General features: G+C 43.9%; 1 protein-coding gene across 1 annotated transcript in view; it reads right to left on the bottom strand.

The window, feature by feature from the left end:
• Positions 1 to 22,892, bottom strand: part of USP34 (ubiquitin specific peptidase 34) — a gene marked incomplete in the record, with an annotated part of 5,849,982 nt that overhangs the window by 2,034,954 nt on the left and 3,792,136 nt on the right. Inside the window, 1 exon segment of the mRNA XM_044061224.1 lies at positions 12,642 to 12,697. Coding sequence (XP_043917159.1) covers positions 12,642 to 12,697 — 56 coding nt within the window.

The following is a 22,892-nucleotide window of genomic DNA, read 5'->3' as shown; positions in this document are numbered from 1 at the left end:
ACTGGACATTAAGACTTGGCTTTGGTCTTTCACCTACAACTTAACAAGGAAAAAATGGATCAACCAGAAAATCCGAATGTAGTTCAGGAATCTCTCCCACAAAACACAGGTGGATAATACATTCATAGCCACCACATCTACTTTCGACATTAAGAAAAGAGGAAGGATTGCATTCGCCAAGGTGGAATAGAGGTAACTTAGGTTCACAGGTAATTACTAGGCTAACAGCTGCAGTGGTCCTTTTAAGCCTAGCCATGCATCCCAAATGTATCTGACAAGTTTTTTTTTTTAAGGAGTATATGGGTAGTCAAGCATTTGCTGGTTGCCTTGTCTAACAGACACAGATGCCTGACCAGGAGTAAATATATGATTCCCATCTACTGGTCCAAGTTAAACTTGAAGTGTGTTAGAGAATAACTCTGCTTCACATGGATGGGAAGCCTGTTCTAGAGAAGTAGTAGTCTGATAGAGACATACCTGTTCCTCCAACATGTCCTATTTATGTTGCAAACAAGGTTCTGATCCCTAGATCGGGTAATTCTGACTCTGCTTATTTTGCAGATGTGCAACAAGTTCAACAGAGTGGGATCAGAGGATGCTTTTGAGACCAGGCACAGACTTCCTCTCAGAAGTCTATATAGGACCAAATACACAGATAGGGCTTTGAAGCAGTCCTCTCAGGGCATGTTATTTATGTCTTGTTTTCTCTTGTTGCAAATGCCTGTTCAGGTACTTACCAAAGGGGGCAATGTACTCAATAACTGGTCTAATGAGGCCAGAACAATGACATCGTTGCACTTATATGACACTCTCTTGCATGTAAGTTGCACAACATAGAAGGAATTCCTTACTACCACACGACACACAGAGGTTCATAGATTAGTACTAGGCTGCCAATGTGGGTCATTTTAAGCCTAGCCAATTGCCCCATGTGAGAATCAAACCCTGCACCTTGTTGTCTATAACGTAAACACCTCAACCATTATGCCAACCTCCCAAACATGATGGTCAAAGTCCAGGATACTATCTACATATATTCTCAAATCCCTAGCCACTCTTAGGAGTGTACTAGTTTGGTAATTTCCAGGGGTCGCAGTCTTCCCATAGGACACTATTATGTAATTTGTGGCATTAAGTTTTAGATCATGGCTCTGGCACCAGTTATTGGTTTGTGTCAGGCCTTCTTGGAGGGTATTTGTGTGTTTGGAGGTGAATTCTGTAACTGAACCTAGTTTGCAACTGTCTGCAAAATTGGTCAGGTGGAGATCTTTGATACTGGCCTTGACTTCACAGAAGTACATGCCAAAAAAGGAGCTGTCCCAATACAAAGCTTTGAGGAACTCTGCTAGTGACTAACTTTATATGTAGCGGTAGACTCCTTTATCCTAACTTCTTGGGTCCTATCTTTCTGACAGCTGGCTATCCAGGGGTTTATACCCAGTTTTGAGAGTTTAACTGAAATGCCCAAGTGCAGTACTGAATCGAATAGTTTGACCAGGTTAAGGTAAGCAGTATGGCAAACCACCAGAATAGAAGAAACAGCAAACAGCAGCCATAGAATCAACCAAAAGAACCAGAACCACGGAGTAATTTATTAACTCTAGTGCCTCTGCAGCAAAGCCTTCAACGAGTATAACAAAGCCTTCCCATAACACAAAATAAATACATACAATTAATCAATAAACCAGACATATCAGTTAATTAAATACTTCCAATTAAGCTCAGTATTCAACCCAACAGGGCTCAATGTATTATATTTTAAAATAAATACAGCTTCTTTATATAAAAGTTTCTCTTTGAAAGAAACGAATTTACCCATAGATACGATTTTTTTCTAAAATACTTTAAGAAGTTTAAAATTTCCCAAGTGGTAATCTCTGAAATGTATTGTTAAGGGATTATCACAGTTATAATTTTTTCTCTCTCTAATGTGCTCCTGGAACCTCACTTTAAACATTCTTTGGCTTTCACCTATATAAAATTTCTCACAGGGGCACTTTAAAGCACAGATAATCCCCACAGTACTACATGAAAAAATTTGATTTGGACTAACACTAACATTATTAATTCTAAAAAAACTACTAACAATACAACAACACACAAAGCAATTACCACACAGAAAAGTACTCAACTTAGAAGGAAGAAATCTAATAATCTTATCAGACATTTGAAATCTACTATGTACCACTATATCAGCTATACTATGTCCTTACTTAAAAGAAACCAAAGATTTCCTCTTCAAAATGTTAATCAATTTACTATCCTTAAATAACATAGGCCAAAAAATATAAAAGTTAACAATTTTATCACTAAGTACATTAAATAAAGTAACAAGATATACATCCTTTGCTTCACTGTTGGGTTGAGTAAAACTGCACACACTACCAAATTCAAAAAAAGGAAAATCATTAATATCATTATTTAAAATTTTTACCCATTTCTTGCTTTCAAATACATCCACATTATATGGGACACTTCTACACAAAGCACTCTCCACATCCAATTTATTGTAACCCCTATGGATTAAACGTAGCAGTATATTGTGCTTCCTTTTCAAAATCCAAATTGTTACTGCAGAGCTTACTTAGCCTAAGAAATTCCCCATAAGGGAGAGAGGCCAACAAATGGGAGATGGGAACTAGTGCCAAAAAGAAACTTTATTACCTTCCCCTATCTTTCTATAAACAGTAATTCTGACAAAACCATCATTCATACCAAAGTAATATGTAAAAAGTTAACTTGATTGCCCACTTGCACTCCATCGAACGTAAAGTGAAATCCATTATTGTACAACAAATTAATAAATTAATCTACATTATCCATGCCACCTTTACAAACAAAAATTAACTCTATACAACAAAAATATTTAATGACATGTTCCATAAAAAAACTTTATTTAAATAAATATTCCACTTCAAACAAGACATAGCTAAATTAGCATATGTGGGGGCAAAGGAAGCCCCCCTAGCAGTTCCACGAATCTGATGAAATAACTCATTACTAAAAACAAAAAAAATATTTTCCAAACAAAATAAAACTAAATCAGTAATAAAACCTGATAACGGAGTATCTCCTAGAAAATAATATGATGCCTGAATACCATGATCATGCAATATATTAGTATATAAGCTTTGCATGTGCATCACTATCCAATACATGACTTGTTCCCATATTAAGCTGGACACTTTATCCAAGAAATGTTGAGTGCCTCTAATATAAGGAGTTGACTTAACAAAAGAAACTAAATACCGATGCAAAAATAAGCCCACATTATATAAAAAATACTTACAAGAGGCAACAATCGGCTTACCCTGTATCTTGTCCAAACCCTTATGAATTTTGGGTAAACAATAAAAACTTCTTAAACTACAACTCTGTACAGCAAATTTCCTTTCTAGATCACTTTGGGTAAAATAACCAAGTCTAAAACCCCTTTCAAGCAATAAATTATACCTTTCAAGTTCCTGTTTAATAACTATACCATCACATCTTTCATAAACAGAAGTATCATTCAACAATGTATAACGCATGCAAAAGTTGTGAACAAAGGGACTACACCTTTTCCTTTAGGCAACTTTGTTTCACTAGATCACACTCAATTAAGATGTCAACCCATTCCAAAGAGCTGTTATGAGCTGTCGCAATCCATCTATTTTTAAAAGCACAATCTTCCTCACTGTCTTCATTAATCTGTGTACTAGGGTTTTTAAAGGCACGCAGTCCCCGAGGTGTAATATCTAGCTCCAGACATCTTTTAAGACTCAACAGACTAAAGTGGGTACTAGTCTCCCTAAACAATAACTGCTCCAGTTTTTCAGACATATCTTGTAATTCACTGGAAAGATTCATGAAAGAGCTTGAATCCACCATTAAAATGGATTGTCCACACGACGATTTCTCTCAAGTGTTTGTCCCAAATTTTAGCTGCTACATCACCATTTCAACTCACTCTCTCCTCCGCATGAAATGCATATTGCTCCATCGAGTGTAGGGACCTATCTAAGGTATCATCACGAAAAATCCGTGGAATATTAGCTGAAGGATCTGTGGTCATATCAATATAGCAAACAACAGCCACGGGAAAAAAAAAACAAACAAACAAAAGAACTAGAAACACAGAGTCATTTATTAATTCTAGGGCCCTGGCAGCAAAGCCTTCAAGGAGTATAACAAAGCATTACCATTATATAAAATAAATGCATACAACAATTAACAAATAAACCAATCACAGACATCAATTAATTAAATACTTCAAATTAAGCTCAGTATTCAACCCAACAGGGCTCAATGTATTATATTTTAAAATAAATATAGCGTCTTTATATACAAGTTTCTCTTTGACAGAAACTAATTCACCCATAGATACATTCATTTTTTTTCTAAAATACTTCCTTTAAGAAGTTTAAAATTTCCCAAGTGGTAATCTCTGAAATGTACTGCTAAGGGTTTATCACAGTTATAATTTTTTTACATGTCTAATGTGCTCCTGGAGCCTCACTTTAAACATTATTTGGCTTTCACCTATATAAAATTTCTCACAGGGGCACTTTAAAGCACAGATAATCCCCACAGTATTACATGAAACAAATCTGAATTGGACTAAACATAAAGTACAGTTTTGTACCTACCATAAATGTAGATGTTCGAAGATCCACATTGCTGCAGTCCTTACACTTGGGTAGTCCGCTGTCCTCGGTCGGCCCGAATATCAAAGTATAAGGCTGACGTCGGTCAAGGCGCATTTGACTGACATCAGGACGTCAGGGTACAAATGCGCATGACCGACGTCATATCCTCAGTCTTTTCTTGCCCCAGATGTCAGAAGACCCTAAAAATAAAGGTCAAAACCAAAAGACAGCAAACAAACAACCAACCATCCTAGCACTAAAAATATGTACAATATATACAATATTGACAACCCAACCCACACAACCGCCTCTAACTACAGAGGGGAAGGAGGGAGGGTAAATTGGACTGCAGCAATGTGGATCTTCGAACATCTACATTTATGGTAGGTACAAAACTGTACTATGTTCTTCATCTCACATTGCTGCAGTCCTTACACTTGGGTAGAATCCCAAAGCAGAGGTAAGGGAGGATGGCCAAACTATAAGGAAGCAGGAGCTGCCAAAATGCCCTGCAAAACAGCAGTGGCAAAACCAGCCCTGGATTTAGAGTAAAGTGGTAGGTGATAATGCCTAGAGAAAGTATGCACTGAACTCCAAGTAGCTGCCTCCAAAATATCCTTAGTTGCCACCCCCCTCAAAAAAGCTGTCGAAGTGGCAGTAGCCCTAGTGGAATGAGGCCTAATCCCAGCTGGAATCTCCTTGCCATGATGGGAATAACAGAAAGCAATGCAAAACCCAATCCACTTAGAAATAGTTTGTTTTGACACAGGCTTGCCCTGAGAACTCAAAGCAAAAGAAACAAATAACTGCTGAGACTGCCTGAACCCCTTAGTTCTGTCCAAATAATATCGCAACTGCCTGTGTACATCTAAAGTGTGCAAAATCTTTTCCCCTTTATTTTGGGGATTTGCATAAAAAGTAGGCAAATGAATAGTTTGGTTTAAAGCCACACTAGAAACCACTTTAGGCATAAAGGAAGGATTAGTACGTAAAGATACCCTATCCTTATGGAAAATTAAGAAAGGCTCAACTGCCATAAGGGCCTGCAACTCAGAAACCCTTCTTGCAGAGGTAATAGCCAACAAAAAAGCAGTCTTCCATGATAAAAACTTTAACTCAGTAGTAGCTGCAGGCTCAAAAGGTTGTAGAGTGAGTTTCTCCAACACAAAATAGAGATCCCAAGCAGGAGTAGGAGCTCTTCGTGGGGGTCTTATATTCTTTGCCCCTCTAAGAAATTGCTTGAACAAAGGATGAGAAAACAATGGTGGGTCACAATCATAGTGAGCCGAAATTGCTGCAGCATGAACCTTAATAGAAGAGAAGGACAAACCGTTGTCCAGTAACTCAGTGAGATATTGAAGAGCCACACTTAAATTAGGCTCAGAAACATCAAAATCCTTTGCTGCACTCCAAAATAAAAATCTCTTCCATTTATCTGCGTACACTTTCCGTGTACTAGGCCTTCTAGCTTCCAAAATAACATTCAAAACTTGCTGTGGAAGTGGAGACCCACTATGGTTCAAAACAGAATATGCCAGGCTGTTAGGTGCAGAGAGTGAAGCTTGACATTGAGCAAATGACTGTCCTCCTGAGACAACAGGTGTGGAATCGAAGGCAATGGCCAAGGAGGCTTCCGTACCAGGCTTCTCAGTAATGGGTACCAATGCTGTCGAGGCCAATCTGGAGCTATCAAAATCATCCTTGGCTTGTCTTGTCTGGCCTTCAGTAGTACCTTTGGGAGGAGAGGCAGAGGCGGAAAGGCATACACATGAAGCTTGCTCCAATTGAAAGAAAGAGCATCCACTTTCCAAGCTGTGGGATGAAACCTTTTTGTGCAAAACTTTGGCAGCTGGTGGTTTAGTGGAGAAGCGAACAGATCTATGTCTGGAGTTCCCCATGACACTGTCAATTTCTGAAATAGATGAGGATCCAATTTCCACTCGTGGGGATCCATAATTTGTCTGCTCAACACATCTGCTAAGGAGTTCTGTGCTCCCGGCAGAAACCTTGCCTGAAGATTTAGCTGTAAACTGAGAGCAGTCTCCCACAAAATCATTGCTTGCCTGCATAGAGGATAAGAATGTGTTCCGCCTTGCTTGTTGATGTACCACATGACAGTTGTGTTGTCTGTTAGAATCAACACCTGCCCTGGAAGAAGTAAATCCTTGAAAGCTATTAATGCAAACTGGACTGCTAACATCTCTTTCAAGTTGATATGTAGATGTTGTAGTCTGGCAGGCCACTTGTCTTGTATCCACTTTCCATTCAGATGAGCTCCCCAAGCTTTGTCTGAGGCATCTGTCGTTAGAATCTGACTCGCCTCTGGCCGGGTCACAGAGAGTCCCTTGTTTAGGTGACATTCCTGAGCCCACCACAACAATTCCTTTTGAATGCAAGGTATTATTTGAATGACAGTGTCCAAATCCTGGCAGTGCTGTGTCCATACATTTTTGAGATACCATTGTAGCTTCCTCATATGCAGTTTGGCATTGGGAAGCACCAGAATACAAGATGCCATGAACCCCAAGGCTTGAAGGACTGTCCTTGCAGTCAGCCTGGACTGAAGAGACAACTGATGAAAGTAAAGGGAAAGATTCTTTTGTTTGTCCGGGGTCAAAAAGGCCATCTGGGATGCTGTATTCAGTTTCACACCCAGAAAGCACATGTCCTGAGAGAGTACTAGACTGGACTTTATTTCGTTCACAGAATACCCCAGGCATCTTAGCACTGCTATCACATAATCCAAATGAAGAAGAAGCTCGTCCCTTCCTTGAGCCAGAATCAGGCAATCGTCCAAATAAGGATAGATCTGTATTCCTTTTAACCTGAGGGAAGCTATCACCGGAGCCAGAACTTTCGTGAACACTCTGGGCGCAGTAGATAAGCCAAAGGGCAATGCAGAGAACTGATAATGAGAAGTCCCAGCTCGAAAACGCAGATACTTCCTGCAACTCAGTCTGATAGGAACATGAAGATAAGCCTCCTTGAGATCCAAAGTCACCATCCAATGATCTTTGCCCAGCAGAGGTAAAAGCTGCTGTAACGTCAACATTTTGAACTTGGGAATGTCCAGATAAGTGTTGAGGATAGATAAATCCAAAATTGGTCTCCACGTGTTCCCTTTCTTTGGTACTAGGAACAGGCGAGAATAAAATCCTAGGCCCACTTCTGGCATAGGGACCGGCTGAATGGCCCCTATTTGGAGTAACATAGAAATCTGCTTGTGAGCCTCTATTCTTTGTTGAGGAGGAACGTCTGGCATGCCTTTGAAAGGAGGCAAGGTATGGAAATAAAACCTGTAACCATGGTGTATGATATCCAATACCCATCTGTCTTGGGTAATTAAACTCCAATTTTCTTTGAAAAGTGCCAACCTTCCTCCCAAAGGTGCTGCCAGACGAGAAGGCTCTGGCAGCTGAAAAGGTAGGTCATTGGGTCTGTTTACGAAAGGACTGACCCCTGCCCTCACCGAAGACTGTGCAGGAGAACTCCCTGTCCTAGGCCTGAAAGAGCCCTGAGCTCTGCCCCTACCACGTCTAGATCTACCCCTAGACTGGGAATCATAAGAAGGATAAGTCCACCCCTTAGTAGGCCAATTTCTACTAAACTTTGGAGGCTGAACCTGCAAAAAATCCTTAACAGTCTGCATAGACTTAGCCTTGTCTTCCATTTTCTTTAAAACTGCCTCAACAGGAGAACCAAACAACACATCAGATTGCAAAGGAGCATCTAAAATCCTTGTTTTAACATGGTCAGATAAATTCTGATCCCTCAGCCAGGCGTGCCTGCGAAGAACTGACCCAGTGGCAGCCACCCTAGACGAGGCCTGTACAGCATCAAAACCACATTGCAAAGAATGCTTACCCACCTGCTCAGAAACATGTACTAAATCTTGTAACTCTTTACAATCAATACCTTCCGCCAGAGCATCAACCTTAGACTTCAATTGTGAAAGGAGATAGTTTTGGTATTTCAACATGTGGAACTGGCAATTCAAAGCCCTCATAGCTAGAGTGGAAGAAGTATAAACTTTCTTTCCCCATCTATCCAAAGCCCTGGCCTCTTTATCTGTAGGAACCTGATTCTTGACAACAGAAGCTTTAACACCTTTAGGCCCCTGACTAACAGTTTCTGGGTCTGCCCTAGGACTCTTAAAAAGATACTTATGAGCTTCAGGCACCCTGTAATACCTATCCGGTTTAACAGGAGCAGGAGGCAAAGAATCAGGATTAAGAGAAGCCTCTGCAAAAACATCTTCCACCACATCCAAAACAGGAGGAATAGCCAAAGGCCTATGCTGGGGTAAAAACAAAAATTCCCTAAGCCTTTTCCTGGAATCAGAGAAGTCCTGACCTTCCCACTTAAAATGCTCCCTCATAGAATGAAGAGTTTCTGAAAAGAAAAATCCTCAGGAGGAGAAGCAGAAGGAGTAGAATCATCCACATCAGAATCAGAATAAGGAGAATACTCCTGCAAGTCTTCAGTCAAGACTCTGAAACATCCGAAGCCTGCTCAAAGCTCCCTAGCTCAGGCTCCACCCTAGGTCTCTTATCAGGAGGAGGCAAAGAACCCCTAATCAAAGTAATCAAATCTTCTGCCATTTTAAGCATATGCTTCTTGGGCACAGTTCCTGAAGAACTAGGGGTGACACCAACTGAAGCTAAACCTGGCCTGCCTCTGGGAGAAGCCTTGGAAACAGAAGGAGAGGGCCTAACCACCCTAGGAAGGGAGGGGAGTATAGTAACCTGAGAAGCCCCTTCAGCCTGACCTGCCTCCTGAGAGGCCACATCCTGCAATAACAAAGTCTCTCCCTGGGAACCCAAAGAAACCTCCGGTGGAACCACCGGCTCCACCGACACCTCTAAAGAACCGGCGTCCGGTACGGACGGTTCTTCAAGCCTAGGCTTAACTGCTTTGTCCTTGCGCTTCTTCGAAGAAGCGGGCGTCGGAGCATCCGACGGCATTTTATAATTGCACCGCTTCCCGAAGACTAACCTGGCACAATCTAACCTTCTCTTTATAGTGCGCTTATTGAATCTAGCACAAGAGCGACACCCAACAACGTCGTGCTCAGGCCCTAAACAAGGAATACACAAAGTATGATAGTCTCTATGCGGTATCTGTTTCCCACAAGAAATACAATTATTCACTTTTTCTGACATCCGGTAAACCACTGAGGCAAGAAAAAACTAAAATATTCCCCAACGGGGTACTTAGCCAACTTTGACTTGGTCTGAAACTCCGAAATCGAAAAATTTCAGAACGCCAACCGGCACTTGCAATGCTGCTTCTGCATCGGACCATGCGGCAAAAAAGACTGAGGATATGACGCCGGTCATGCGCATTTGTACCCTGACGTCCTGATGTCAGTCAAATGCGCCTTGACCGACGTCAGCCTTATACTTTGATATTCGGGCCGACCGAGGACAGCGGACTACCCAAGTGTAAGGACTGCAGCAATGTGAGATGAAGAACATCATTAATTCCAAAAAAACTACTAACAATACAACACCACACAGAGCAATTACCACACGGAAAAATACCCAACTTAGAAAAAAGAGACCTAATAATCTTAACATCAGGCATTTGAAATCTATGTACCACTATATCAGCTATACTACATCGTTTCTTAAAAGACACCAAAGGTTTCCCCCCTTCAAAATGTTAATCAATTTACTATCCTTATATAACATAGGCCAAAAAATGAAGCCGCGGTGGTACCGCGGTAGCGTTGTTGCCTCATAGGAAGAGGTTCTCCTGTTCGATTCATGGCTGGAGTGTCTTGTGTGTGGAGTCTGCATGTCCTCCCCGCGGTCGAGTGGCCTCCGAAAGACATGTGTGAATGGGTGCTCCTTCGCTGAAGGTTGGGGGTCGGGCTGGCAACTCAGCACCATAAAAAAATCTACTGCCAATCATTAGTGGACCGGAGTTCCGCTCTGGTGACCCCTAACCGGGAAAAGCCGAAAAGACAAACAAACATATAACATAGGCCAAAAAATATAAAAAGTTTAACAATTTTATCACTAAGTACATTAAAAATAGTAACAGAATATACATCCTTTGCTTCACTGTTGGGTTGAGTAAAATTACACACATTGCCAAATTCAAAAAAAGGAAAATCATTAATATTAATATACAATGAAGTAACCAGCATGCACTGTTTTGCCCTCATCCACTGCTTGGTGATGACCTCAAAGAAGTCCAACAGGCAAAACAGGCACGATCTGCCCTTGATGAAACCTAACCGGTTTGGATACAATGTCTGAAGGTTTCCAGTGTCACTGTTTATCATTTTCACGATAATTCTTTCAATAGCTTTGCACAGGAAACTAGTAAAACCTAAGGGCCTTTAGTTACCAGGGACTGTAAATGGGCCATGCTTGTGCAGACTCAGGACAGTTGCAGTCCTTCATTCACCTAGCACAAAGCCTGTCTGGAGACTATGGTTAAATAGTGATTCCAGTGGTCCTGACAGGTAGTGTTTCATGCTATTAAGGAAGGATCCTCGGATATTATTAGAACCCACAGATGCAGTGATCTTGACCTTAGTGAGCTCATTGAGAACCTGTTCCCTAGTGATAGTTGGGGGAGCTATGGGTGAGGGTATTTCCCGAGAGGGGCAAAAATGGAGATCAATTTGACAGCCAGTAGATTTGCTATATCTTCCAGCTCAGTATAGGTGGCTACAATTACTTTCTAGAATGTCGCCAACTTCAGAAAATCAAAACCACACATGTTTTCTGTAACCACAACTCCAAGACATAGCATGAAGAAATGTCTACAACAGCATTCACTTCCATGTTTCAAACTGCCTCTTTGCACAGAGGGCATTACCCCATGACGCCCTGTCTGTTTAGGCACTGAAGGATAGTGGTCTGAGCCTAAGAAGTGGCCTCAAATGAAGCCTTTTCTCCAATGGGTTTTATGCTAGGATCAATTCACATAACCATAATTTGCTGTTGAGCAGAAACCTCTATAAGATAAAACATGACCTCTGAACATCCTGAAATATGAGTCGAGTGCTCCACCCTACTAGCAAAGCACCAGTTTGCTATACCTATTATGTGTCTAGGTAAGAAAGGAAGGTCCACTAAGACTCTGTTGGTGAGTTGCCACCAGTCCTATGGCCCAGCAAAAGTGGCATGACAACAAGAGAAGATGTGAACACATGATGGGCTCTACAATTGATGACATCTCATACTACAGCACCACCTGCATTCTCAGGCATGCAAACGGGATCTTGAAGATCACAGCATTGATAAAGCTCTAAAATCATTGCAGTGTCTACATCTGGACCTCACCAAATATCTTCATATAGGCTGTCAATATCACAATGTCCAGGGTACTCAGCATGGGCAGCAACAACCTGGTAATAGAGCCTGCCCAACTTTCGGCCAATGAAGACAATCCTCTGAGACACCTTCAGAGATAACTTCATCAAATTTACTGGCACCCCAAGAGTCTGCAAACAGGAGCATTTCCCACTGAAGGGATGCCATTATGAAGTTGCCTAATAAGGCTACTAGGAGCCAGATGTCCAGGAAGAACACCTGAAGATCTTTTTCATGCATAGCTTTAGCCACCACTGCCACAACCTGGTAAACACACACTCTAATGAAGAGAATCTAAAAAGTAACACTTCATAACGGAAGTGATAGCCATGAACAGAAAATGAGATGATGTACCTGTAGACCTCAAATGACTATGTATGAAAAGTACTCATTATGCACAGCTGATAATGGTAACAGCATAAAAGTATTGAGACAGCAAATAAAGCAATGTACAACAATATGCTGAATGGTTACAGCTATATTCTTAAAGTCTTAAACATATACAAGAGAAAACAAACAATCACATATTTAGGAGTGCTGCAGGAACACTTTGTTAGTGGGCTACTGCACATTTTGTTAAATGCTACAAATCATTTCCCTAACAGGTCATCAATTTGTAAAAAAAAAAATCTCTCAGAAAAGAAGCCAGTCACACTGTTTGAAGCATACATAAATAACTCACCTTCGAATACAGTCAGTAAGATGTCTTCCAAATGCATCTAAATCAAGCAGTGTTGTCTAAAGGAAAAGAAAAAATAATTATTTTTTCACACAGCAAGTTCTGTTTCTGTTACATCTCCAAATTCATGTCTTGTGTTAGTGCACACACAAGTTAATTTACAAGTTTCTAGCCAGGTGAGCCAGTTCCAGTGACAAACAGGAGTACAAATGGCCACATGATCCAAGCCAAACTGGGTTAACAGCTCACATATTTGATGGAGCTGGCAAGGAAGGATGGGTGTACCCATTATAGGTCGGGGGAAGGCAGGGCAGAGTAGGACGGAAAAGCCATAATCCACTGAAAGAGCTAGCACTGCAGTTTTTGCATCCCTTGCATCCTGGAGTGGGATAAATACGTTATCAGCTGATGGTAGCCTTCATTAATAAATGCAAAGGAGTGTGCACTTACAGAGGGAAAAGCACTGTGCCTCCACCACAAAGGAGATGGAACATGCTATACAAAGATCACTGGAAATATCATCATTTAAGCATTCCAGTCAAATTCTAACTTAACTTTGGCTTGCACTGCTCATCTCAAAAATACATCTGTCACTCCTCAACAAGCATGCATAATACAGGAGAAACTAAAAATGAGGTATGGATAACAGTCTCAATTTATTTATGTTAATTAAATTAATTAATTATTGTTGTACCACATCCAAGAACCAGTGACACCTCTTCCAGATAAAAATCTGTTTAATTCCACAGCGAATTTGACAATAAAAGCACAATGAAAAGCTTCACCAGTAAATCTCTTAGCACCTCGGCCGTATCAGCCTTTACAGAGTAAAATGCCAGCTCACAATGTTCCTATTTATATTGCAGTACAATACAATTAATCAATTATCTAATTAAATATTTAAAGTAAAATCTACATCATATAAAGCTTAAACATCAAAAATCACATAAAACTCTACCAATGGCATTCCTTATTAAGCCCATTGGGCTGTAAAGTATTGTATTTCACTATAAAAATTGATTCCTTCTTTCTTAATAAATATTTCAATAAATCTTCACCAGAAAAATACACAGAAATATGTTCCAAAACTGTTACCGCTAAACTGGTGAAACTTTTCATTGTGCTTTTATTGTCAAATTCGCTGCGGAATTAAACAGATTTTTATCTGGAAGAGGTGTCACTGGTTCTTGGATGTGATACAACAATATTTTATTCTTCATAGTGGTTTTAATTTAATTAATTAATTAATTTGAAATTTGGTAACTGGGTATGCAGACTGATCAACTGACACTTTTCAGAAATGACCTGGGCTTCCAGAGAAGCAAAGTACATAATACAGTAACAAAGCCATTGGATCCAACTCGGCCTGCCGCTTGCGGCCCTTCTCTCTCTGTCTTTTTCCTTTTCTGAATGTCTCTCTCTCTTTTCCTGTGTTTGTCTTTCATTCTCTCTTTCTTGGCCCCTCTCTCTCCCTGTGGCAAGGTGGGAGGGCGAGTCCCAGACAGGGGAGGAGGGCTGGAAGGCTGGACAGCCACAGCAGTGGCTGGTGAAGAAGCTGTGGAAGAGGAGGAAGCAGTAGCTGATTCCGCGGGTACAAGACCCGCCAGAATTAACTTGTTCCTGCGATCCCACAGGCTCGGGGATTGAAGGCCGCACAGATTTTGCAGCCGGATGACAAATGAGGCACCCCCAAGCAAACTACAGAGTGTGATCGTCGGCTGGAGACACTCTGTGCACTTAGAGAAAGTCACTTCCTGACTTTCCGACATAGTAAACAAACACACACACACACACACACACACACACTCTACGGGCGAGAAGGGGGGCCTACACTGACAGAAAGTTAATAACCTTCTAATTATAAAATGCAAATATCTAGCGAGGAAGGAAACCCGTAATGAGAGAGAAACTAATAGTTATCTACAGAAATATCAAAGGGGCACACACAGACCAAAACATTTCGAAAAACCCTGACAAACTTGCCTGGAGCTCAAAAATCCCGTGCTGGCAAAGCCGCGGCAAACGAGACCTGAGCATTGGAAGGAGGTTGCAGTGTAGTATGGGTAGGAGAGCTCGGACCTTTTAGCTTGGTATGCTGCTGGCTCGAATCCGAAACCCACACGTTGCTGATCAAATGAAGTTAACTACTTCAGATCAAGTATTCGCCTTTATTGGAGTTATTGGGAAACAGTACATGCAGATGAATGGTCTGGTTCATGTTTGTTTCTGAAGCGACCTTTGGAATGAAGGAAGGGTTCGTCCTAAGAGAAACACTGTTCTTGAAAAGGGCTATGTATGGTGGTTGAGAAGACAGAGCTTGTAATTCTGAAACTCTTCTGGCTGACATAACAGCCACAAGAAAGGCAGCCTTCCACGACAAATACTTCAACTTTAATAGACTAGCAGGGTCAAAGGGTTGCTCAGTGAGACCAAGTAATACCAAAGTAAGATCTCAAGGAGGAGAAGGATCCTTGATTGGAGCCCTTAGATGAAATCCCCCTTTTAAGAATGCATGACAGAGTTTGGAAGAGGAAAGGATAGAGAAAAATCCAACTCCCTTCCCAACATGGAAATTCATGATAGCCGCAAGCTGCACCTTTATTGCAGAAATACTAACTCCTTCATGGAACAGTGAGCTCAAAAACATAAGGACATCTGAAACTGAAGCTGAAACGGGGTCAATATTTCTTTGTAAAGCCCAGATGGAAGACCATTTCCATTTGGTAGAATATACTTCCTTGGTGGAAGGCTTTCGACAGGCAAGGATAATTTCTCAGACGGGAAGGAAGCCTAGACTTTAGGAAGATTAATGGAAGTGGAGAAACCAAGGGGTTAGTTTGAGGGATCGAAGACTGAGGATCTGTTATTCTGACGGATGTGAAATAAGATGATGTCTGGAATCCAGTATCTATGGAGGATATTTGCTGAGAGACCACAGAAAGTGGAACCATACTTGATGAGGCCAATGAGGGGTAATGAGGATAAGACTGGTCTTCAACCTGCTGGCTTTCTGTAAGACTTTGTGTATCAGGGGAATCAGAGGACAAGTGTAAATGAGACCTGGGGTCAACCGTGGACTAAAGCATCCCTGGGTGACTCCCTCACAGGAGGGATGAGAGCGAAGTACCTGCTGCACTTGTTGTTTCGAGGGGAGCAAAATAAGCAGCAATGTTGGCGCCAATTGCTGAAAATCTCATTCGTTACTGACTGGTTCTGGGACCACTCGTGAGGACTCAGTATCAACCTGCTCAAACTGTCCACCAAAACACTGGCTTCTCCCAGGATGTGCACTGCAATGAGAAAGCTGTTCAAAGCAAATGCCCATTCCCAGACGCCTATGGCCTCTCTGCACAGTGGGTAAAAACGGGTTCCTACCTGCTTGTTGCTGTACTATACCACAGACATGTCTGTCATGACTGCAACTGTTCCCAGAGGAAGGCAGTCCTGAAAGGCTTGCAACGTAAACAGTGTCAAGCCCCACCACCGGCCCAGTAATCAAGGAGCCTTAATCCTCAACACTAGCACCAGTAGGGGGTGTACACTGGGAGGATGACAAGTACACACAGTATTTCCAGATGCAGCTCTCTCCATCAAGTGTAATTAGAAGTTAAGTACCTACCATAACGTTCCATGTTAGTTGTCTTCTCTCGCCTTCTTTCTTGCTGGATGGGTTCGGAGCCGATCCTCGGCTCCAACTCGGCACTTTCTTAGCTTGAGAACTCCTTTTACCAGCTCGAGGCAACCCTATATCCCATGATGCAAGGCGGGACTACCTCAGATCTTGTTTGGTAGCTAACATACCCTGCTAAGGATAAACCTAGAACAACTAGGAAACAACAACTCCTAACAAATGACTCTCCTACCTAAGAGTCAGGAGAGAACAACCTGAGGAGAGGAGACTTTTCAAGATCTGTCCAGGCCAGGGGGAAGGAGGGAGGGACGCAAGAAAGAAGGCGAGAGAAGACAACTAACATGGAACGTTATGGTAGGTACATAACTTCTAAATGTTAAGTTGTCAATCTCGCCTTCATTCTTGCTGGATGGGACCGCATCCCTAGCACCTGTATCCCGGGTGGCTCAATGGAACAGACTCTTGAGAACTGTGGAACCAAAACTGGCCCTATCTCTGGAGGCCAAGTCCAACTTGTAATGAGAGACAAAGGTATGAGGCGTGGCCCAAGTAGCTGCTGCACAAATGGTATCAATGGGTAGTCTATCCTGAAAAGCTGCAGAAGTGGATAGACTCCTGGTTGAGTGTGCTTTTGGCTTAGAAGATAGTTGTTTGCCTCTGAGAGAGTACACATAGGAAATGGTGGAAGTCAACCATCTGGATAAGGTCACTTTAGAAACTGGAAGACACATCCTGTTTTCTGCATAGGAGACAAATAATTGGTCCGATTTTCTGAATTGTTTAGTTCTATGCAAATAGTACCTGAGCTGACGATGGACATCCAAAAAAATGCAGTTTCTGTTCAGCTCTGTCGGAATAGTTTGGGAAAAAGACTGGTAGATCTATAGATTGGTTAATATTGGTTTGAGACACGACTTTGGGGAGAAAGGAAGGGTTAGTTCTTAATGATACCCTGTCCTTATGAAAAACCAAATAAGGTGAACGAATGCAGAGAGCTTGAATCTCGGAAACCCTTCTTGCAGAAGTGACAGCCAGTAAAAATATAGTTTTCCAGGTCAATAACTTCAAAGAGCATGAAGCAGACGGTTCGAAGGGAGGTAGTATCAAGGATGCCAACATTAAGTTTAGATCCCATTGCGGAGGAGGATGCTTTATAGGTGGTTTTAGGAGAAAAACTCCTCTCAAAAAGGCCTTGCATAATCTATGAGACATAATGTTACTGTCATGCAAGCCAACATGATACTTGGAAATAGCAGCCAGTTGTACTTTGACTGTAGATGATGAGGATCCTGAATGAAAAACCTCCGCCAGGAAATCTAAAACAGAATGTACAGGAGCAGTAAAGGGATCAATATTTCTGGAGTTTGCCCAAATAGAAAAACGTCGCCACTTGCTAGCATAAACAGTCCTAGTGGATGACTTCAAAGAAGACACTAAAATGTCTCTGACTGAGTCAGAAATCGTAGGTAGCCTGGCTAAGGAAGGAAGTGGAGCAACCAAGCAGTGAGGTTGAGAGAATGAATGGCCCGGTGCTGCTGACCCGACTGGTGGATCAAGAGATCCGGAACTGGGTCCAGATGCCAGGGCTGCACCAGAAGGTGACGATGCAGAGACGGAAACCAAATTTGTCGAGGCCAATATGGAGCAATGAGGATCAATTTGGCTCTCAAAACGGTGGCTTTCTGAATGACTTGTGGAATCAAGGGGAAGGGAGGAAAAGCGTATAGAAGTCCCCGAGGCCAATCCTGGGTTAGAGAGTCTCTCAGGGGTTGGCCTGGAAGGGGAAAGAGAGTGAAATAATCTGGGCACTTGTTGTTTTGAGGAGTAGCAAAAAGATCGCAACAAGGAGTGCCCCACTTCAGAAAAATCTGATCCACTACAGATTGATTGAGAGACCACTCGTGAGGCATCAGAATAGATCTGCTGAGCCTGTCCGCCAATAGGTTGGACCTGCCGGGGATGTGCGTTGCTATCAGAAACCGCTGAGAAGAGATCGCCCATTGCCAAAGTCTGAGAGCTTCTCGACATAACAGATAGGACCTGGTTCCGCCCTGTTTGTTAATGCACCAGACCACGGACATGTTGTCCGTTTGTACTGCAATAGTCCCCGTGGGAAGAAAGACGTCGAGGGCTTGCAACGTTAAAAGCACTGCTCTCATCTCCAGGACATTTATGTGCAGATGGTATTCTATGGGTTGCCACGTCCCGTGGACCATCCTGCCCTGATAATGCCCCCCCCACCCAATCAGAGAGGCATCCGTAGTGACTGTGGCAACTGGAGGAGGGGGAATAAAGGGTCGGCCCTGATGAAGAAGAGGGGAAGATATCCACCATTCCAGATGAGCCCTGCACGACTGTGTGACTAAGATTTCGTGCCTCATCGGAAGACTGTGGTACGACCACTGCGTGAAAAGCATCCACTGCAGAAGACGCATGTGGAAGCGAGCTAGTGGAAGGAGAACAATGGCCGCAGCCATAAGACCTAGAACCTTCAGTATAAATCTGGCTTTGATCTTGTTGCTTTGCAAAAGAAGCGAGCAATTTTTGGATGTCCAGAATTCTTTGATCTGTTAGTCTGGCTGACATTTTACGGTGTTTAATTCTGCGCCTATAAAGGTGATAGATTGGCAAGGCCGCAGAGAAGATTTTTCAAATTTACTGAAATTCCCAAACTCCTGCAAAGCTGCAGAGTGTAGTCTCTGGTCTGAAGAAGTTGACACTTGGTGGTGGCGGAGAGGAGCCAGTCGTCCAAATAAGGAAATACCTGGAATCCTTGACGTCTCAGATGAGCTGTGACCACTGCCATGCATTTGGTAAACACTCTGGGGGATGAAGTGAGGCCAAAGGGCAGGGCTCTGAATTGGTAATGACTGGTCCCTAGCCGAAAGCGGAGAAACCTCCTGGAGCGCCTGTGAATCTTTATGTGATAGTACGCATCCTGAAGGTCTATAGAGCACATCCAGTTGTCCTTGACCAGAAAGGGCAGAATGGACTGAAGCGTGACCATCCGGAATCTTGCCTTCTTGACAAATCTGTTTAGATTGCTCAGGTCTAATATTGGTCTCCAATCTCCCGTCCTTTTGGGGACCAAAAAGAATCTCGAGTAGACGCCGGATCCTACCTGGTCTGCCGGCACCGTCTGGACAGCTCTTTTTTCTACGAGTTTTGAAACCTCCTGTTCTGCCAAATCCCTTTGACCGGGTGAGATGTCTGGAAGGGATTGTAGAGGTACGGGAAACCTTTCGAAGGGGATTTTGTAACCCTCGGATATAATCGAATGTACCCACATCTCTTGTGATAGGGACTGCCAGGCTACTGGGTACAGTGAAATCCTTCCCTCGACTGCCTCCAAGGGTGGACAGTCGGGCAACACCTCAGGGATGTTGAAAAGGCTTCTCAGGAAGAGACTCCCTGTTGCCTTGGTTCTGAGGACCCCCCCTGCCTCTAGGGCGGCGTCTATTATTGTTACCCCCTCTGCTTCTGGGGGTAAACTGACCACGTGCGTCCGGTGTAGCTCCTTGGGCTTTACGGAACCACATCTTCCCCCCCTTCTGACCCTTGGGATATGGTCTAGAAGGAGTGGAAAACTGGACTCCAATGGCAGAAAGAGTTTTACCGTCCTGCTCACACCTGGTCAAGGTATCCTTCACCTGAGGTCTGAACAAAGCCGAACCATCAAAGGGGGTATTAGTGAAGGACGCCTTAAAGGGGTCCGCAAATTACAAAGCCGCATCCAGGCTTGGCGTCTAAGAGCAACTCCTGTGCCTGCGGCCCTGCTCGCTCCATCGGCCGCATAAGATATGAGCCGCATGGAGGAGTTAGATATGGAATTTAGGATAGCAAGCTGCGAGGCAATCTTTTCCTGAGCCCCAGCAGCAGAAGGATCCTGAACTACTTCACCCAGTTCTTTGAGAACATCTCGTTGAAGCCTGGTGAAGTGACAAAGATAATTCAGCGAACGCATAGCAAAGGTCGCTGAAGAAAACATCCGCTTTCCATACCTGTCCATGGTCCTAGAGTCCTTATTAGGAGGCTGGACAGGTACTGAAGGATCCGCCAGTTCCTTCTTAGTGGCAGCCGCCACCACCATAGCATCCACCGAGACACCCTTGGAAAGGAACTGTTTGTCCAAAGGGGCCGTAATGAATTTGGATGGTCTTCTGGGGACAGGTTCCACAGAATCTGGAGCGCCCACGCCTTCCGAGCCACTACCTGCATAAGTGGGTCGAAAGGCGGAGACACCCAGGAGGTGGAGGGTCGGGATCCAAAAGCCTCCAGGTATACCAACTCATCCTCGGAGGGGTCAATGGAGGGCCAATTCCCCCTCTGTTTGAGGAGCTCAAGGATGTCTGAAAAGGAGACATCCTCAGAGGGGGACCGTGGGGAACCCTCCGACTCATCTAAGTCGGTAACAGATGTAGTAGACTCAGGGGAGTCTGTGTGTTTCCTCTTACACGTCCTCTTCCGAGGGGGTTCCCCTGCAGGATCAGGAGAAACCTCGGAAGAGGAGGAAATTCCCAGTGGGGAAACCTGGGGCGATGGATCCCTGGGCCTGAGAGCAAGAGGCTGGCAAGTGGCGTCTGCAGGCACTGATGAGGGAGGAGCTAGAGGGATAGACCGTTGACCAGGCTCAGAGGCCAGGACACTCCTCATCACCTCAAAGGCTCCCCTCCCCGGGAGACTGGAATATCCCCGCTCCGAAGAAACAGGAATTCCCAGCTCCAATGAGAGGGAAGGCTCCGAGGCCGATGTCGGCGCCGAGCTTACCAAAGCCGAAGCCCCGAGAGGGAGAGCGGGGTCGGACAAGGGTCCGATGCCACTAGCCCCTCGGAGCAGACAGTGGAAACCCGATGACCGGATCCCTCCAAGGAAGGCCTCAAGGAGGAGATCGGAGCCGAGGAGCCGGGCGAAGGATGTATCGGCTCCGGCATCGAAACAGTCGCTGTCCCGAGAAGCTCCGGCTCCGAACTCTGGTGTGGAGTCGGAGGAGGAAGTTCAAGGGGTGAGGCTATAGCCGAAGTCTGTTGAGACGGGCTATGGAGCATTTGGGCCAGTGCCTGAGACTTCAACAGCCTGCTTACCACCCTCTCTAAGTCGTGGTCAGACAGCCTGGAAGATCTCGAAGATCGGCTCCGATGGCTCCGCTCCGACAAAGAGGAGACCCCGGAGCCGAATGGATACTCAGTATCGAAGGGGACCGAGATCTCTTCGGTCGAAGCCATCGGAGCCGAAGTCCCTGAACTCCAGATGGAGCCGAAGGTTTCTCGCCCGATGCTGGATAAAGTGTCGGCTCCAGCCGGAGCCGACAAGGCCACAGTAGAGAAGGTATCGGAGCCAGCCGGCGCGACCCTACTACTTTAACAGTAGATGCATCGGTTCCAGCGAGCGATCTCGCCCGATGGAGCGAAGCCACCGGAGGAGGCTTGGATACTGAAGCCTGAGCCTTGGTGGTTTAGAAGGTTTCCCAGACCCTGCTTTAGAGGGAGAACCTTCTGGCTTAAGTAAGCCTCGGAGGATAAGTTTATTCCTCCTTTCCTGCAGGACTCTCTGGCTAAAAGCGTGACACAAAGCACAGGAGTCCTGCAGGTGCAAAGGCCCCAGGCAGTACACACAAGAAGTGTGACCGTCTGTCAGAGACATTTTCTGACAGCACTGGTCACACTTCTTAAAGCCTGAGACCTTGCCTTCCCTAGACATATCCTAGGAGGAAGTAACACACACAAACCCCAACAAACACACAAAATTAATCCCCTACACACAACACACAGGAAGGGATTAACCAATAGGGTTTTAGGCCTAACTGAAAACTTTATACTAAAGGTTATAAAAAGGGTTATAAAGTTTGAAAGGAAGGGAATAGGGTAGGCTGTAATATACTACAGACTATACTAAGACTAAAAGGGGAAAATAAATTCCTAACTAAGCTTTTTCTGATTTTACCAGAAAATCACTTACCTCAGCTGGCAAAGGAGACCTCTTTCGCTAAGCGGCAAACGAGATCTGAGGTAGTCCCGCCTTGCATCATGGGATATAGGGTTGCCTCGAGCTGGTAAAAGGAGTTCTCAAGCTAAGAAAGTGCCGAGTCGGAGCCGAGGATCGGCTCCGAACCCATCCAGCAAGAATGAAGGCGAGATTGACAACTTAACATTTTCCCTTAAGAGCACATAGACCACTGTCAGTCCAGGGCTGGTTTCTCCCTCTTTTTCCAGATCCCCAATAAGACTCCCCACTGGCACAGCTAAAAAGTTGAGATCTTAGCTGAGTGACCAAGCAGAGACCTCCAGCACCTTACTCTGTCCAACCAGTGCTTCGTGTCCCTGTCCAAGTAGCTGGCACACACACACACACACACACACACACACACACACACCTGGGAAAGGCTGACACAGGGATACTAGCTATGCCCCCTTCTGCCCAGACTATAAGGTAAACTACCCCTGCCACCAATCACTCCTAATCAGCTACTTTAAGGCCCTTAACAAAGGGTATCTAATCTTACTGTGTAATGTTACTGTTAATTCATATGGTAGTTTTACTAAGAGCAAGGCTAGTAGGAGTGGCCCACACAGCGTCACCAAACAAATATGCAAGTACTCCCAGAACATAAATATTTCTAGACAAAT

The sequence above is a fragment of the Protopterus annectens genome, chromosome 1.part0, assembly GCF_019279795.1.
Source record: "Protopterus annectens isolate FY-2018-M chromosome 1.part0, PAN1.0, whole genome shotgun sequence".
In the NCBI taxonomy this organism is placed as follows: domain Eukaryota; kingdom Metazoa; phylum Chordata; order Ceratodontiformes; family Protopteridae; genus Protopterus; species Protopterus annectens.
This window is presented reverse-complemented; position numbering and strand designations above follow the sequence as displayed.